The 18,777-nt window shown below is 44.9% G+C and overlaps 1 protein-coding gene across 1 annotated transcript in view; it reads left to right on the top strand.

Moving 5' to 3' along the window:
* VSNL1 (visinin like 1) overlaps positions 1-12,508 on the top strand; it is a 123,399-nt gene extending 110,891 nt beyond the window's left edge. Inside the window, exons 3-4 of the mRNA XM_006140807.2 lie at positions 8,387-8,602; positions 11,251-12,508. Coding sequence (XP_006140869.1) covers positions 8,387-8,602; positions 11,251-11,448 — 414 coding nt within the window. The 3' untranslated portion in view covers positions 11,449-12,508. The remainder of the gene's footprint in view (positions 1-8,386; positions 8,603-11,250) is intronic.
* Positions 12,509-18,777: the final 6,269 nt, after the last annotated feature.

The raw sequence follows: 18,777 nt of genomic DNA, 5'->3' as shown, positions 1-18,777 counted from the left end.
CCTGCTCTCCCTGCAGCAACCAGGCTTCCACCAAACACCGGTGAGATCCTCATCCCTTGCCTGGTTTCAAAACTCAGTTCCTTTTAAAATAAATAACACAATATTCTTCCTGATCTAGCCAATTGACTCTAAATGGAAACTCAAAGTAATTTCTACAGAACGTAATTTACTATTGACTGTATTTCAGTAACAAATGGTAACAAGTTGGTGGCTCATGATTATAAACACGCCAGGCATATGTGTCCAAAATCCCAGCAAGATCCTGATGGGGAGGAGGAATGGGGGAAAAGGAGTGTGCTGTGGCCACTCATTGGGGAGGGAGGGTGCTTTCTCTCTCTCTCTCTCTTTCTCCCTTTCTCTCTATCTCTCTGCACTCTCTGGAAAATTTAAAAAAGGGGAAAAAAAAGAAAAAGAAAGACTTTTTGAAACTTACCTGAAACAGTCCTCATTTTACATCTGGGCAAATGGAAATCCTAAGAGATAACAGCCCTTGACCTGAGTCACACCCAGACACACTGTCACTTAGTCCAGCAGCCTTTCCTGCTACAGGTTGCATCATTTTTCCATCCTACTGCGATAAGCATTTATTAACCACCTACAGTATACCAGCCCCTGATCTGAAAGCAATGAGAACACACAAAGAACAAAGCATAATATTTACTTTAACGGAAAGGTGTTTTGGCTTTGCACACAAAAGAATTCTAAAGTTAAGGAGATCTAGAAATGAGTGAGGAGTCTGAATTTCTGCTGTCTGTGTCTTGTTTTCTATTAAAAGAAAAAAAAACTTTTCTGGCTGATGCTGGGGCTGGATTGTAGCAATGGGAACTCTGTTGAGGGTGCTATCACTATTGCTCATGGGAAGAAAGAAATACTGAACAAGGAAGAGAATGGGGCCAGCAGGGGGCATGGTGGTTACGGTCCTGGACTCCCATGTGGCTGACCAAGCTTGAGTGCCAGACCTAGAAGCTTGAAAATCACGCTGGGTACATGTGGTGCATGCCCAACATCCTGAGAGGAGAATGGAGGAGAAGGGATTACGGCATGGCTGTCCCCTCTGAGAGGCATGATTTCTCACTTTCCCTCTGTCTCTCTTTAGTGAGTGCATGCACTCTATGGCAAAAATCTGAAAAAGAGAGAGAGAGAGAGAAGAAAATGGATTCTGTCACCCAGAGGGCCAGTGAGGGGCAGCTCGAGAATGATCTCAGGATCTGGGTTAGAGAACCACCTTTGGGTTGGGGAAGGGTGAGTGTGTCCTTAACCCCCTCCCAGAGTGCTTGCATGTGGAAGGAACTCAAGTCTGAGGCCACGTCTTCCTTTGATTTGCTCCATCTGCTGCAGAGTAGGGGCAGCTCTGAAGCCTTTTCATTCCTTGCTGCCTCCCCTTACCTCCCTCCTGCCCACGCAGATCTCAGCATAGAGCCTGGCACCAACCGGGCTTCCGTGAGTAGCTGTTGAATGAACGCTTGGGCAGGAAACAGCTTTTGGACTTACCATTTCTAATTAAGGGGGAATGTCTCTCTCCTCTTCCTATCCACGTGGCCGAGTGCATGTCTTGCTCCGGGGATGATTCATACCCTCATGAATCAGCAGCTAAAGTAGTAATGTGAATGCGTCTGAAGGCCAAATGGCGAGTCTTCTTTAGCTTGGCTGACTTCAGGCAACCTTCAGCCCTTTTTCTGGTCATCAGGCAGATTTACTGCTCTCTCCACTGGCCTGAGAAAGACCTGCTGTGCTGAGTCACTTGTTCATGTTGACAGTTGTTTACTGAGCGCCTACTGTGTGGCTGGCCCACACACCGGGAGTTCCCATGGTGGCAAGACCAGGCCTTACCCAGCCCTCTTTGAGTTTACAACCCACAGGGGAGAAAGGCATGAATCAGCCCTGAGGACATTCCTCATGCCTGTGGTCACTGTGACTAAGGAAAGGACTAGGTGAGACTTGGGTGTGTGAATTGTGGTGGGGGAGTCTGACCGAGGCTTAGGGAAGGCTTTCTTGAGAAAAGGAAAACTGACCCAAGGTCCAGAGAATGAACAGGGGTTAACTGGGCTGATGGCAGTAAAGGGGCTTTCAGATGGTGGCAGCAGCATGTCACAGGTCCTACGACAGGTCAGAGCACAGGGAGGACCCCGGGATGTGAAGAGCTCTGGGAACAAGAGAGTCAGTAGATCAGAACTGGACATGAAGGCAGGACTGGGCCCTATAGGGTCTCAGATGCCTGGGAATCACTTTCTTCCTTCTCCTGAGAGCAACTGGATGCTATTGTTGAGTGTGGGAGGTGGATTAGGCCAAGCATGGGTGTGCAATGTTCCCTCTGGAGTGTGGGGAGGATGGACCAGAGGGCCTGAGGAAGGGTTTAGGGGAGGCAGAAGGTAACGAACCTGTCTCACAGCAGCCAAGGCAGTGGGTCCTGTTTCTGGGTTAGGTTTCGTGGGTAAAGAGCTGAAAACCAAAACCACATACCAAGTTAGCCATCCAGGGCCCTGTCGGCCAGCAGCCTGGCCCATCACAGCCTATTTGCCCAGGCTGCAGCAGGTCCACAAAGAAGCTGGCCTCCTCGAACACAGGCCTCTCAATTCCCAGGACAAGGAGTCGGGAGTGAGTTCTTTGCTTATGCAGGCGGTGGGCAAGCCAAACAGGCGATAGGAAAGAGGAGACTGACAGTGTGTAAAATGGGCCCTTCAGAGATCTGTGAGGTACAGACCCCCGGAGAAAGTCCAGGGACCTGTCCACAGGGCTGGTGCAAAAGGACAGAGCCATTTGAGCTGGTGGGCAGTGTAGTTGGGAGGAACCAGGCCCTTGACAGAGCTGTGTTTGATCCCACCTCACTCCCTTGGTGCTATGCTCCTATGCCAGTTACTTAATCCAGAATAATGACCCTCTTCCAAGTCTTAAACCGTGGACAGAGTCGGCTGAGATAGCACACGGACAGGACGTGCTGAGGGCCTCACTCTGCGAGATGCACTTGTGAAGTGATAACTACTGTCTCAGCAGCAGGGCCCGGAAAGGTGGGCATAAGCCCAGGTCATTCATAACAGGCCAGAAACCGCTAGCTCGCTCCAGCAGGGGGAGGGAAGGTGCTTTCAAGCAACCCTATTTCTAGAGTGATGAAGGAAGACTCACCTCTTAAGCAAGTGAGTGTATTTGTGTGTTCACAGGCTAGACAATAAAGGTTTTTGACATTTGAGAACAACAGAAAACAGAATTGACCTGAGTGAGGATGTGTTAAAAGTAGCTGTGTCCTAGGAAAGCCTGGAGGGCAGGCTCTCCAAGACCGAGCAGCAGAGCAGTTCTAGAATACTCTTCTGTCCTTTGATCCTATCATGAGCTCTATTTCAGGCAGACTAATGGGCAGAAATCTATTCTCAGGTCTGAGGCTGCCCGGCATCAGCTAGGAGATGAGCCTTGGGTACAGCCCTGGAGAGAGACCATCCTCCGCAGTAGCTTTGCTGTCACCTCTCCTGACACAGCACTTCCGTGACCACAGCAGGCGGGGGCCAGTCCTGGTGCTAACCCAACTCTACCCGAAGGTTGGGGCTGGGAACTTGGAAGTGGAGGCAGGCAGCCTCCTCCATGTTGAGGCAGAGCAGCAATCCTGGGAGAGGGAGAGATTCTCCTGGGAAGCGTTCAACGTTTTCCTCTGAATTTAATAAAGCTTCTGAGAATATGAAATAGGCAGCAAGATGGTGCTGAGGAGGCCTGGGCTAGGGTGTGCAGACGAAATTACGCCAGGGAATAGAGCTCAGTGTTCTGAGGCCATTTCTTCTTTCTTTTCTTTTCTTTCTTTCTTTCTTCCTTTTTTTTTTAAAGAGATTTTTGCTATGGGGCATGTATGCTTTCAAGAGAGACAGAGAGACAGAAAGCAAGAAATTATCCTACAGGATAGCCATGCCACAATCCCTTCTCCTCCATTATCCTTTTGGTATTTTTGAGTGTGTATGCACACACACACACACACACACACGCGCGCGCCTAGCATGTTTTTCAAGCCACGGGGCCCAGAACCATTTGGTCATCCCTGTGGGATCCAGCTGCCTTAATTACCACACCACTGGCTGACCCCCTAAGGTTTAATCTAAAGATGGACTCTGAGACTAAATATAATGTAGAGTCATTTTGCTTCTCCTGTGGCTTGGTTACAGGCTCACTATCTGTAGGAAAAGCTTTTGCGGTAGCCTCTGAAGGAGCTTAATCAGGGCCAAAACCATTGTCTTCCCAGGAAGAGACAAAGTCCATGAGCATTTCCTGGTGTTTTCTTCTCCTGCACATTGTTCTGCTCGGGGAAGGACTGTGGGTACAGTCAAGTCGGGACTTGAGTAATGTCAGAAAGTTTCAGATCTGAAACTCTAGGCGGTGCTGAAGAGCAGTGAGTTGTCAGCAGCTTGTACATTAGGGTGGGGAGAGAGGGCTACACACTCTTTTTGTTTTGAAAATCTAGTAATAATAATAACAATAGTAATATCTCTATTACTTCTGTTTGTGGCTCTAGGCACTTGTACTTTATCATAGTATAAATTTATACTTCGTTATGTGGTGATTTGACTAATACCTACTTCCCCTCTGTCTTTATTGCTCGATGTCATTTTTTTCCTATTTTATTTCCAGCACTCTCATGCAGGACTTGACACAGAGTAGCTGCTTAGTAAATGATTGAGCTGAATAATGAGTCAAAACTGAAGAGTAATTTAGTATTTTCTCTGCAGTACATATATACTGCCAGAAGGTGGCAATAAATACATACAGCAGAGAATTCTAAGCTTCGTGGCAAAAGGAAACTAGGAATTACATAATGCAACAGATTTGTTTGCTTCATCAAATGTGTATTTAGGTTTATTTCCTTGGCTAACACTTGATTAAAAGAAATGTCAAGGCCTAGTAGAAATGGTCAGATAGATCTGCATTCAAATCCTACCACTGACAGCCAGGAACCTTGGACAAGCCGTGATCTTTCTTTGGGCCTGTTTCTTGGTCTACAAAATGGAATTAACAAGGTCAAGTTTTGTTGCAAAGATTAAAGGAGATAACACCCATATGTTTTGTGTATGTATAATTTTTCAACCTCAAAGTTTATTTTATCCATTATATTAAAAGATATGTAGATTAGAGTTAACCTTGTAGCCTACATGACTGACCATAGTTCAAATTTAGCCTCAGAGGTTTGAAAGACACACCAGGTACATGTGTCTGCATGTCTAAAATCCCAACAGCATAGACAAATAGACAAGAAAGGATTGCAGCACGACCCCACTTGACAGGGGGTGGGGAGGGGTGTGCTTTCTCGCTCGCTCTGTTTCTCTGTCTCTATTGAGCACACATGCCCTCCAGCAATTACACATTTTTTTAATTGTAAATTATAATTGCCACATCAAATTATTTTCATACCAACATTTAATACAGGAGTGGAAGCAAAACAGACTGAATTTTAAAAACAAAACAAACTGTGAGCAATATTATGCAATAGATACTTGCATTTCTCCGGCTTTGTTATTCTCTGAGAAAATGGATATGAGTTCAAGACCTTGATTTCTTCCTAAAGAGCTTGGAGGGAGTGTGCATTCATTTTTCGTGATGATCCTACCAGAGATGAGTTATTTCATCAAAGGAAGCAGCCTCCCCTGATTGGAAAAACATAAAGCACTCAGAGCATGTTAGGACAGATTACTAAAGGAGACAGCCCATCCAGATAGTCAAGGGCCCTTGAGCACGTAGTTCTTTTCATGTAAACATATTTGGCTATAAAAGTCAGCAAATAGACCTTCTGCAAGGCGTATGTAACTTTTATAGCTCCAAATTTACCATCGATTTTTCTCTCAAGGATTTTCAGAACAAAATTAATTTTTAATATGCTGACCTAAGGTGCCCAGCTATTTTTAGATAAAACTGTCAAGTATCCCTTAACTTTAAAATGTTGTGAGGAATAATATACTTAAAGGGTCTCATTGCCTAAAACCCACACAAATGAGGAAGAATTCCCAGTGATCTCATGCCCCTGTGTGTAGAGAAGCTGGCGGATCACCTGCACTAAGAAGACTTGGGAATGTGCCCAGGGGCTGGCTCTGCTCTGTTCTGCCCTGCAGCCAGTTCACAGGTACCAGCTCTTCCCAGCCCCCTGCCCACGAAGCACATGAACACAGCAGCAAATAGCACACACCTAGAAAGGGGCAAGGAATGCCCACTCAAGCACCAGAAGCATGAGGATCAAGAGCTTAGGTAGAGATTTACGAGTACAAATTGCTCAGTTCCAAACTCAGCTCCTAGCAGCCATCCTCATCCTCGGGTACCTAGCCCCTAGGGAGCGTTGGGGAGTGAGTGAGACTCAGGCGAAGCTGGGCAGAGGAAGCTGCCTTTTCCCTCCACAGCTCCCCTCCTTGAAACCAAAGCTCACTTTCTGAGCCTCAGAGCCCCTTTGCCATCCTCTGTTCTAGTGCCCACCAGACAGCCTGAGCATTGTAATATGTAAAACTCTAGTGCCCCCACTAGATCTAGGAGAAGGTTTTTTGTTTGCTTTTTTGTTTTTGTTTTGTTTTGTTTTGCTATAGGGTGCGTGCGCTCGCCAGAGAGACAGAGAGACAGAAAGCGACAAATCACCCCCCCAAGGGGATGGCCACGCCACAAACCCTTCTCCTCCATTCTCCTCTTGGGATCTTGGGCACGCATGCACATGCACCTGATGTTAATTTAAGCCACCGGGTCCGGTACTAGAACCACAGTCGGCTACATGGGAGTCCAGCGACATAGCACAGCCCCCTAGCTCTGCAAGGGCCTGAGGGTAACTGTCTCCCCAGTGCCTATGACCAAGCTTGTCATGAAAAGACCTCAGTAAATTATTTGATAAATAATGAAAAGTGAAGGATAGCAGAAATGGAAGATGCGTTTAGAGAATCTTTCTTCACAGACATGGAAAGAAACATTGTTTCATAAAAATAAAAAAAAAAAAGTCCTTAAATTTTTATTTTCTGTATAAAAAAAGAAATTAAAAATGTTGTTTTAAACCATTCTATTTGGGAGAGATCTGTTACATTGTAATAGTACTAGGACAGACCTGGGTGTCTAGAAGTGGGTGCTCTGGAAACACCAGCCCAGACCAGCCTCTCCTCCCTTGGGATGTTGGTCTGTTTTCTGGGCCTCACCCACTGGCTCCTTAGGTGGAAGTACCTATTATGTCGTAGTAGGCATTCCAGCATGCTCCTCCGGGTCCTGCTCTGCAGGACTCAGAGCAAGGTGCCCAGTGAGAAAGAAGGACCAGGGACCCCCTAAAGCGGGCCATCCAGAGTGGGCCTAGAGCAGGCCATCTGTATCAGGCTGGCCAGCCCGTCCCACGTAGCAAGTGGCAAAACCTGGAAGGACCAGGAACATCCCAGGGCATCCTCAGAAATCTGGGACAGACCTTGTAGACACTGGATTAACCGCTGTGCTTTCAAACAGCACCTGGCTTGTTCTGTTTGTGTCATTTCTATTTTGCTGTAGATCTTGGGGTTGGTTTGCTCATTGATAATCAGAACTACTTGCTCCTATGCCAGGCCTAGGCTTCTGCCCAGGGGGACCCAGGCCACCACCACTGGCTACTCCTCCTGGGTCTCTGCTTGCTTCTCCTCCGGAGGTCCATTCTCTGTCTCCCACACACCCTCAGGAACTGTTGGTTCTGGGAGAAACCTCTTTGTGTGTCTTTAAAATAAGCGCAGTCATGTTCTATTTTTAATAGGTTTTAAATGTCTGTTCTGCAGAAGAAAAGTCCCTGTGGAAAGGAGTTTGAAGCCAGAACCTCACACAGGGTGGGGGTGAGCCTGGGCTGGGGAGGGGAGCTGGTGGCAGAGGAACCAGGTCCCGGTCACCTCCGTCCAGTCCTACAGGGCACTGAAGCTACAGTGTCACCCTGTGTGGGGAGAGGAACCTGCTTCAGTCCTTGTCCTTGGGGGACAGGGACCAGAGAAGGCACAGGAGGAAGACCAGCACCCGCTTAGTGACAGATCCCAGGGCCAGCCACCCGAAAGTCACGTCAGCCTAGCCCACAGGGAGCCATGAGGTGCCTGGTGTGAGGACTATCTTGGGGAAGCCTTCCCTGCTGCCTGCCCTGTTCTTTTAGGGAGAGAGTTTTACTATAGGCCTCGTGAGCTCGCTGGAGAGACAGAAGGAGACAGAGGCAAAGTGAGAAATCACCCCCAGCAGGATGGCCACACCGCAGTTCCCTCTCCTCCACCCTAATCTCCGGATTTGGGGCATGCACACGTGCTGCCCTGTTCTTAAGTGTGGGCCAAATGCTCTCCAGACTAGCGGGCTGTCCCCACACCGCCATAGTGGCACCGGGGGCCGTGGGTGCGGCAGCCCTCGCGGCCCAGCGCCCTTTCGTCCTTCCTCGGGCTCCAACGCTGACCGCGTGTTCTCCTTGCAGTTCTTCCCCTACGGCGACGCCTCCAAGTTCGCCCAGCACGCCTTCCGGACCTTCGACAAGAACGGGGACGGCACCATCGACTTCCGAGAGTTCATCTGCGCCTTGTCCATCACCTCCAGGGGCAGCTTCGAGCAGAAGCTCAACTGGGCCTTCAACATGTACGACCTGGACGGCGACGGCAAGATCACCCGAGTGGAGATGCTGGAGATCATCGAGGTGAGGCCGGCCGGGCGCGGTGTGGACCAGGGACCAAGCGGACCCCAGCGCTGCCTGCCCGACACCTGCTGAGCCCCTTCCTTCCCCTGTCCGGGACACTGTTAGGTGCCCGCCAGGCCTTGACTTCTTGTCTCTGACCACCCTCTACAGTGCAATTGGGGGGAAGTCACAGAACCCAGCTGCCGGGCCCTTACTGTCAGCGCCACTCCCCACTTGAACCAACCACCCACACGGCACGAGACCTTCGACATACACAAGTCCTCCCCGGTGCGAGGGGTATGGTCAGGGTCACCTGCTCCGCCCTGGCCTACACCTGGGCCTGCCTGCTGGTGTGTCACCCGGTCCTCACACTGACCTTCCCTGCTGAGGTGGGGTGCTGCCCATGGCTCCCAGGGTGTACTCCTCCAGGTTTCACTTTCCACAAGAAACAGGCGATGGTTCCAGTTGTGCCCACAAATTCCCCGAGGTTCCTCTGTTCGGGCTCCTCCTTCCAGGTTCCTCTCGGGTGCTCTGTGCCCCATGCCCAGCCTTCTTGCTTTTCCTCTGCTGCTCAGTACCAGGTCAGAGCCTGTGACTTCCTCTCACGCTGCCAGAACACCCTCACAGCTTCCCTGGGGTTCCCCCACACTCACATCTCCATTACTTCTCACCTCCCAGCAAGGCCTTCCTTCCCATTCTTCTGCCAAAAGGCACCTCCCCTGCCCCCCAGTGCATCTCCCCCTCACCAGGAGGGCCTCTGTCCAGCGTTCATCACTGCCCACACCTCCTCATGTCATAGACTGTAAGCACCTGTAAGCTCTGTGAGGACTCTGCTTGCTCCATGCTGTGTCCCCAGCACCTCGATTGTGCCTGGGGAACCCACAGGCACTCAACAGCTGAGGAGCAGACCATGATCTTCCTTCAACTGAATGCCTTGTGTGCATGCCCACCCTGCACAACCACCATGACCTATGAGAGAAACAGAGAGCCGGTGCTCCCTCCTGCAATGGAACTACAGCCCCAGTTAGGCCCCAAGCACTGAGATGCTGCGAGGGGTGCATGGCCCAGTTTCAGCAAGAAACAGCCAAAGCCCAAGTAGCCAAGACGGTTCCCCTACCCCCAACACCAAACCCATAACCTCCCACCCCCCAGTGTCCACCACTCTGGCCCCCTTCCTCATCTCTGAGGGAGGTGGCTTCCCCCTGCTGCCCCTCCTACATGCTGAGCTCTGCTCCCTCTGCCTCTGAAGCCTGGTTCTTTCATTTTTACACCTCTCCTTGGCGGCCATAGTCTCTTTCCTTTTTTCTTTTATGGCTCCTTCCATCTTCAAGGCCCACTTCACTTGAGACATACCTAGAAAATCAGGGTCTTAGTTCTCATTTGTAGTCACTTCATTTGATTAAATGTATCCTTCCAACAGGTTATCAGAAAAGATAGGGCATAAAAATACTACACAAGTGGCTTTGTGTTCTCATCTTTCTCACTCTTCACTCTTCTGTGCATCTTCCATGTTCCTTCGGCTCTTTTCAGTCTATATGACTTTCCTGCAAAATGGGCTTTTCCAACATTCTTCTCTTCTTTGATGTCTTACCATGTTTTTCCCTACTGATGACCAGTCTCTTCCTCCTGAAACTCTCCTCTCTAATACTTGTCAATGCCAAAGACCACCAAGATCACACCTGCAGCTGCACAGGTGGAGTTTAGTTCTTCTTGCAATGCTGGGACTGTGGGCAATGAAGAGGGTGTAAGAGAGGAATTTCCAGATCTGGGCTCCGGTAGAGCCATCAGGGGAAGGTCCAAGGAAGCAGGAGCTCTCTCACAGCTGTTGAGCAGGGACACTTCTACCACTGGTTATCTCGAGCACTCTCATCTAGAAGGAGCCAACCTCAACCAAAGCTAAAGCCCTAATGGGTGAAGAAGTAATCATCACTCATGGCACCAGGGAGGGAATCTTGGCATTTTGTGGCTTGGGCAATGTTCATCTGTGTTCAGACATAATTGCAGAGGGTTCTTTTCTTGCTCCATCATGGTCACAGGGAACCTGAATATGCAGTGGTATCCTCTGACCCGATTCCTAATCCACGACTCTTGATTTCACCACTGAGCTGCTTTTTGTATCCACTGCTTCTTCCAGAAGCCTGGGAGTCACCCAACATTCCAGAGCTGACTGGTCACAAGACTCTCACATTTGATTATATTATCACTTTTCTGGAAATTCATTTAAATTTAAATTCTTTATCACATGTAAAACATTATGGTCTGCTTCTTGCTTCCCTTTCTCCAGCTCCATCTTTTACTAACTTGGCCCTTTTTCCTACTGCTCCCTCACCCCACACCCCATGCTCAAGCAAGTGGGTATTTATATGGAAGTCCTATTATGTGCTGGCATTGTCTGAATCCCTGGGGTAATAGGATGAGCAAAACACAAACAGTTATGCTTTCTGGTGGGGAAGATAAAGCAGTTATTATAATAAATGTGAGATGTATTCCCATGAGGAAGGTGGTGTATGTTGCCATGGGAACCAGAAGCATGAGGAACAAACCTCCTTTGAAGAATAGGGAGCTGAGACTTGAAGGCCGAAGGGATCCAGTCAGGTGAAGGGGAAGCCAGGAGAGTGGTTTTCCTGCCTGGGTTCCTTATAACGCGTCTGCAATGTTCTTTCCACAAGGCTATCTACAAAATGGTGGGCACCGTGATCATGATGAAAATGAATGAGGATGGCCTCACACCGGAGCAGCGAGTGGACAAGATTTTCAGCAAGATGGATAAGAACAAAGATGACCAGATTACGCTGGATGAATTCAAAGAAGCTGCAAAGAGCGACCCTTCCATCGTATTACTTCTGCAGTGCGACATTCAGAAATGAGCTGATGCCAGTGCTATGGACTGCGCAAGTCTCAATGTTCCATTCAGTCTGCAGCTATACACACACACACACACACACACACACACACAAATATTGCTTGGACTACCTATAAATGGACTTGCTTCTTGTGTTTGAAACACTTGTGTGCATGAGAATGTCATTTGCTAATGAATTTTAAAAGCATATATTATAAAACAAAACAACCAACCTGCCACAATGTGATATGTGTAAGATCATTTCCTGACAAACCTTCCTCCTCCAAAGCCTGGGCAGAAATGTGCTGCAAAGTTACATGATTTCTTGTTCATGTTTTGCTAATGCTCGTGTCTCCTTGATTACATAATGTTAGTAGCACTGAGACCCCCCTTGGTAATGTAACTTAATTATAAGCTGTTGTCACCACTCTCCTGTAAAATAGTACTAGACAGACACAGAGAGGAGCCTTTGGCTCCTGTGTCTGGCCCACACACAAGAGCTTGTATTATCAGTGAATATAAATGTACTACATTTGCATGCCTTTTGGGTTTGCCTTAATTCTTACCTCATTTGCATCCTATCAATCTGGAAAGAGCTGTGTTGGATGAATGCAGTATAAACTTAAAATCCCTGCTAAATGACTCGTAAATTAAGTATATCTCTCTATATATACATATACACAAAGATATTATTTATTGAAAGTAAAAAAAAAATAATAATAATGGAAGTGTATTGATTTCTGCTTGAATTTTCAAAGGCTTCCAAAGCAGTGGCAATAGATGTCCCAAAATAAATTTCTAACATTTGATTTCCCCTTTGAATTCTTTTTATACTTTAAAATTGAAGCCAATTTTATAATAAAGGGTCAGCTAGCAACAATTTATGAAATCTATCCCTAAATACACAACTTTACAATTTAAAGAATTACTGACAACAAAAGGGAAAAAAAGCAACTTTCCAACTTTGCATCTAGGTCCCTAAAAGGACAATTAATATGGCATGTCAAGTGTAAATAAGGCAGATGAACTGTTAATTCTGAAAAAAAAATGCTCATTATATGACAATAAATTTGATCTCAGTGTGACTCTGGCGCTCACAATGTATGTTCTAACACATAACTGTGCAGAGGACTCATACAGTGGACTGAGAGGTGTCCCTCCAATACAAGCCAGTAGGATGACTTCTTCCCAAATCAAAAGTATACAAAAACAACAGAAGTTTCTTTTTCTTCCCTCTTCTTCTTCTTTCTTCTTCTCCTTTTCCTTCTTCTTCTTCTTCTTTTTTTCCTGCTATAGGGCATACACACAAGAGAAAAAGAGAAAGAAATCACCCCCACAGGGGATGGACACGCCGCAATCCTTTCTCCTCCATTCTCCTCTCAGAATTTTGGGCATGCACACACAACACACTTGAAGTATTTTTCAAGCTCCTGGGTCTGGGACTCCAACTGCAGAGTCAGCTGTGTGGGATCCAGCTGCCTTAACCTCCATGCCACCTGGCTGGCCCCAGAAGTTATTTTTAATAATAGGGGAAAAAAAATCTGATCCTTTTTATCTTGAATGAAGAGATCCATTAAAAGGTCTAAAGGCAGGTTTGCATTTTCACTGCGGGCCTATAGAAGTTGTTTGTTTATACACTGCTGTCCAACACTTGCTACGATGATGGAGACATCTAGAAGCACACTGTGCATTGGCTACATGTGGTTACCAAGCAGTTCAAGCATACCTAGTGTGACTGAGGAAGAGAATTTTAAATCTTTTTTCCATATATAGCTAGAAGCTCTATCAGTCAGTGAAGTGCTATGCTGGTCAAGTCAATAAATGACCTTAGAGACCAGGGCCTAACCATTCCATTCCATTCATTCATTCACTAACAAACTCCATTCCATTCCATTCATTCATTCACTAACAATGGACAAGCAAGCCTCACTACAAACACTTGGGATACCACTGGTACCTGAAACACTGACAGAACTCAAATTCTGCCCCATTGAGAATAGGGTGGGTGAAAAGTTGAGACGGCTCAGCATGACACTGGTTAAGTGAGGATCTAGGTCATTCATTTATAACCAGTCTTCACTGACCACCTTTACACTCCACATGGTTAAGTGGGAAGGCAGAGAGACAGCCATGAAATACACACAAATGTCAAATTGCCCTTCCAGCCACAGCCACGTGATTTAGATTCATTTTAATTTTGATACTTCTACTTCCGGATTCCCAAATCTGTTCCAGCTAGTAACAAATCATCCCAAAGTTAAATGGCTTAAGACAACGTATCATCCCTCATGGTTTTTATGGGCCATGAATTCTGAAATAACTCATTTGGGCAGTTCTGGCTTGGGATCGCTCATGTAGTTACAGGGAGACAGTGGAACACGGAGGGGTTGGAGCAGCTCAGGGCTGGGCATCTCTGGTTTGTGCAGTCTCAGAACTTCTCCTTAGAGTTTCTCCACCCAGGCCAGTCTTGGCTTCCTTATAACTGGTGGTCTCAAGGATGTCAGATTGCTTCCATGTCAGAACAGGGACCAGCATGAGGATTCTGGAGCTTGAGGCAAGACTTTCGTTACTTTTTATTGCCTTTTTTTTGATCTAGTCTTGAAAGTCAGTGTCATTTCTACTGCTTTCTATTGGTTATGAATTATAAATCTGCCCAGTTCAAGAAGAAAATTAAACTCTACGAGACAAGACTCTGGAAGAATGTGGATGGGATGGATTGTGGCCACCTTTGGAAAATACATTCTGTTACTGGGAATAAAGAGTGAAAATAAAAGAGTTAAGTACTACACAGGCCAGTGCCAACGGTGAGCCATGAACCAATGTGCATGTTTAACTCAACCCTCTGCAATTAGGTTCCATTCCAACACACACACCTCAGCAACTGAATCATTGACCCTGCTGTCTCAACCAACCACAGTGCTTCCCTCAGAATGGGCCAGTTACAGTCTTCCTCTATCATACAAATGGGCCTGGGTTCTACTGGATCTAGATTACTCACAGCTGCCATTTTAATTACCACATTAATTAATTCTGATACTGTTCTGAAAGAAGATGCCCCAAGTGTCTATTTTCTAGCCTCACCTACTGATATTTTTCACTTAGAAGTACTAAGTCTCAGTATTTCATCTTACTTACATCTTAAATAACTCCAAATTATTTTAGAAATGGAGTGATACTGCTTTCAAGTTTTACTGAAATTTACTCATTTAGGACCAGTTTCCAGACACATATAAACTAGTCTCTTAAACAGGCCAAATACTTATAACCATGTGAAGAAGTAAAGCCCAGGTTTAAACAGATGTCTTCAGTCTTAACAGCTGTTCTAGCAAGAATCTGATAGTCAATCACAGCTTCTAAGTGACAGTTCCCTTAAGGTTTTTTTTTTTCTTTTTTCCTTTCCTAACAGATTTCTCAGTGGGCACACAATTTAGATTTTTCCTAACATTTTGCAGGTTATTTGTGCATCTTCAGACTCCTAGGTCACATTATTATCTCCCAAGTTCTTATATTTACCAATATCAATTTACCCGTCAAGCACTCCATTAACTAAGCAGGTGTCTGAATGTCACATGCTCCAACCAGAGCTCCTTATCTTCTTTACAAACAGCTGCCCATTACTCCCCTCCACTTCCTCACCTTTGCTATCTTTAGGAATAGCACCACTGCTCATCAGTTACTGAGGCTCTAGACTCCAAGAAAATTTTCCATGATTCCTCTTATAAACCCAGTATTCTCATCAGCAAGTCCAGCTGCCTCCTTATTCCAAATCTACAGGTTTCAGTTTCCACTGCCTTAGTCCAAGTCACCATGATCTGAACTGCAAAAGTCTCCGAATTGCCTCCCTTCTTTCTGTTCTTGTCCCACCCTAACCTATTCACAAGGCAGCCTTTGGAATTCTTTTAAAATGGTTACTAGACCAAGTCTGAAAATATGCTTATAGGCTTTAGGGCCTCAAACGATTCCTCTTCGGCCTACCTCTGAAACGGAACCCTTCCCCATCCTGTGCTAAGCTCTGTACTGGCCTTCTGATTCCTGGCACCAAACTTCTTACCTCAGGACCTCTGCACTCTTTTCCTCTACCTGAACTGTAGCCCTGAGTATCTTCCCATGACTCGTTTTCATGTTTCAGGCCTCTGCTCAAGTAGTAGCTTCTGCAGTCTTCACTCAACACTCCATCCAAAATACCATTCTGCTCCGCCCCCCTCAAACTCTCACCTTACTTTATATTTTATTCATGGGAATTACCACTATCTGAAATTACTGGGTTGTTGGAAAAGTCATGACACATTATTGTATAGAAAAAAAATTCATCACAACTTTTCCAACAACCCAGAATGTACAGTATTGCTCATGTCTCACTATAATTTAAGCTCCATGAAGGCGAATTTAGTATCATTCACTGTGGTATTTCCAGTGCTTACAGTTCCTAGCACAGGGACCAGCAGATGGCACAATGGTCCCACATGGCTGACCATGGTTTGAGTCCCAGACCTGGTGGCTTGAAACTTCCTTCAGGCTCATGTGCTTGCGTGCCCAAGATCCCAGGAGGAGAATGGAGGAGAATAGATTGCAATGTGGCCATTCTCCCTTGGGGGTGATGTCTCGCTTTCTGTCTCTCTGGCAAGTGTATGGCCCTAGAGCAAAAATCTTTCTTAAAAAACAAAAACAGTTCCTAGCACATGGCAGGAACATACTCATTTTTAAATTAATTTCTACATTCTTAAACTTGAAAAAAGGTTAGGCTACAGAGGTCTTCCTCAGTCCGATTGATAAGTATACTGAAACTACTTCTGTTGTTATGGATTATATCCAGATGCATTGCCAAAAGTAAACTAATACATATAATTAAGAAAGAAAATTTAGGGACCAGCAGATGGCGTAATGGCTATGTTGCTGGACTCCCATGTAGTTGACCGTGGTCCAAGTACCGGACCCGGTGGCTTAAACTGACACCAGGTATGTGTGCGTGTGTGCCCAAGATCCCAAGAGGAGAATGGAGGAGGGATTGCGGGGTGGTCATCCCCCTGGGGAGTGATTTCTTGCTTTCTGTCTTTCTGTCTCTATCTTTCTGATGAGCGTACATGCCGTATATCAAAAACCTCTCAAAAAAAAAAAAAGGAAGAAAATTCATTTGCTAACTCAAAGAAATAGCTGATTTATATCCACACTATCAATTTACCAATGCTTTTTGGGGAAAAAAAATCTGTTTTTATTAAATATTTTGATAAATCTTCACGTCCATGGGCAGAGTTCATCACAAAACATCAGTAACAGCTTAAAGTTACATTTCAAACCAACTGTCCCAAAAATTCAAATTGGTCAAAGTAGAGGGTATCTCCATAGATGTACAGTCATGAATCTATCCAGAAAACTAGAGTCTTGAGACATTGTCTTGAGACTTTTCCTCCCCACATCAAATTGGACTCTGGAGAACTTTTAGTCTTACATTCCAGATCACCTGGTGGTAATATTTCTGATCCAATTCTCGAGTTCAGGCCAAAAGTTTCTTACACAGAACTTAAGAAGTTTGGTCTCCATATATAAACAACCCAGAAATTATGAACACATGCAAAACCAAAAAGAAAAAAAAGGAATAAAAGGGGGAGAAATGAAAACTTGAGAACATTTAAGAAGGCAATGTCTGGAACCAGCAGATGGCATAATATTACATCATTGGACTCCCATAGTCAACTGTGGTACAAGTTCCAGATTTGGCATCTTAAAACTCACACCAGGCACATGTGCATGTGTGCCCCAAATCCCGTGAGGAGAATGTAGGAGAAGGGATTGTGGCATGGCCACCCCCCCGGGAGGGGGTGATATTTTGCTTTCTGTCTCTCCAATGAACGCACACACCTTAGAGTAAAAATCTCTCTTAAAAAAAAAAGGCAATTTCTGAATATTTTGTTAATACCAATTTGAATAACTGTATTTTTACTTTGGCGTACACCAAAACTTATCACATATATAATTTTGAGAATGATTTTCATCCTTTTCACAGGTCTTTCTTCCTTGTTTCCTAGAATTTCATTCAGTTATAGTTGCACTACCATAAACTAAGCATGGAAGAATTTCTTATATGATGCATGTAAGTCACTATTCATAAAGATGTTTCATTTGATTAGTTATACTACCTGCCTCAATTGACAAAAGAATGTTAATGCATATAAATTTTTGGTTTATTTTTTTCATCAACAAGTAATTTTTAATTTTTAATTTTTAATTTTGCTTTTTTGTTGTTAGTTTGTTCTTTTTTTAAAATTTCATTTTCTTTTACACATTCAATCACATTATTTCACTTACAAAGTGAATATTTCAGTATGGGAACATTTCTCCCTAGTCCAGTTGATTAAACTATAAAACAGCTTCAATAGATAATACCATATTTCTTTGTCCCATTAATGTTTTGCATCCGTATTTTTCTTCTAAATGTCCTTCCTCAGGCCCTTCTCTTCCACACACTATAGTTGGAATTTACACCCAAAATCCCATAGCGAACATCATCCTGAATAGAGAAAACTAAAAGCTTTCCCACTAAAAACTGTACAAGACAAGGATGTGCACTTTCTCCACTCCTTTTCAATATAGTACTGGAAGTCCTCGCCAATGCAATCAGAAAAGAGGAAAAAATAAAAGGCATTCATATAGGAAAAGAAGAGGTGAAACTCTCTATTTGCAGATGACATGATTGTATACATAGAAGACCAAATGGTTTCCATGAAAAAATTTCTGGAAGTAATACATGAATACAGAAAAGTTGCACCATACAAAATCAATTTACAGAAATCTATAGCATTTCAATATACAAATAACAGGCAGACAGAGACAGAACTCAAAAAAGTTATTCCATTTACCATAGCCACAAAAAGTATAAGATATTTAGGAATAAATCTAACCAAAGAAGTTAAAGACCTCCACAAGGAAAACTATGAGAAGCTAAAAAAAGAAATTGAAAACTACATAAAAAAGTGGAAGGATATCCCATGTTCCTGGATTGGAAGAATTAATATAATCAAAATGGCAATTCTTCCCAAATTAATATACATATTTAATGCAATGCCAATCAAAGTACCAGACACATTCTTCATGGATCTAGAAAAGACAATCATAAAATTCATCTGGAATCATAAAAGACCCTGTATTGCCAAAGCAATTCTAGACAAGAAGAGTGGAGTGGGCGGCATCTCACTCCCTGATCCAAAAATATATTACAAAGCTGTGGTAATCAAAACAGCATGGTACTGGCACAGAAACAGACACGTGGACCAATGGAACAGGATAGAGTCACCAGAAATAAATTCCCAAACAGTCAATTGATCTTTGACAAGGGGTACCAGTCAATCCAGTGGGAAAA

This window comes from Tupaia chinensis, unplaced genomic scaffold (assembly GCF_000334495.1).
Source record: "Tupaia chinensis unplaced genomic scaffold, TupChi_1.0 Scaffold000045_1, whole genome shotgun sequence".
Taxonomy (NCBI): Eukaryota; Metazoa; Chordata; class Mammalia; order Scandentia; family Tupaiidae; genus Tupaia; species Tupaia belangeri.
This window is presented reverse-complemented; position numbering and strand designations above follow the sequence as displayed.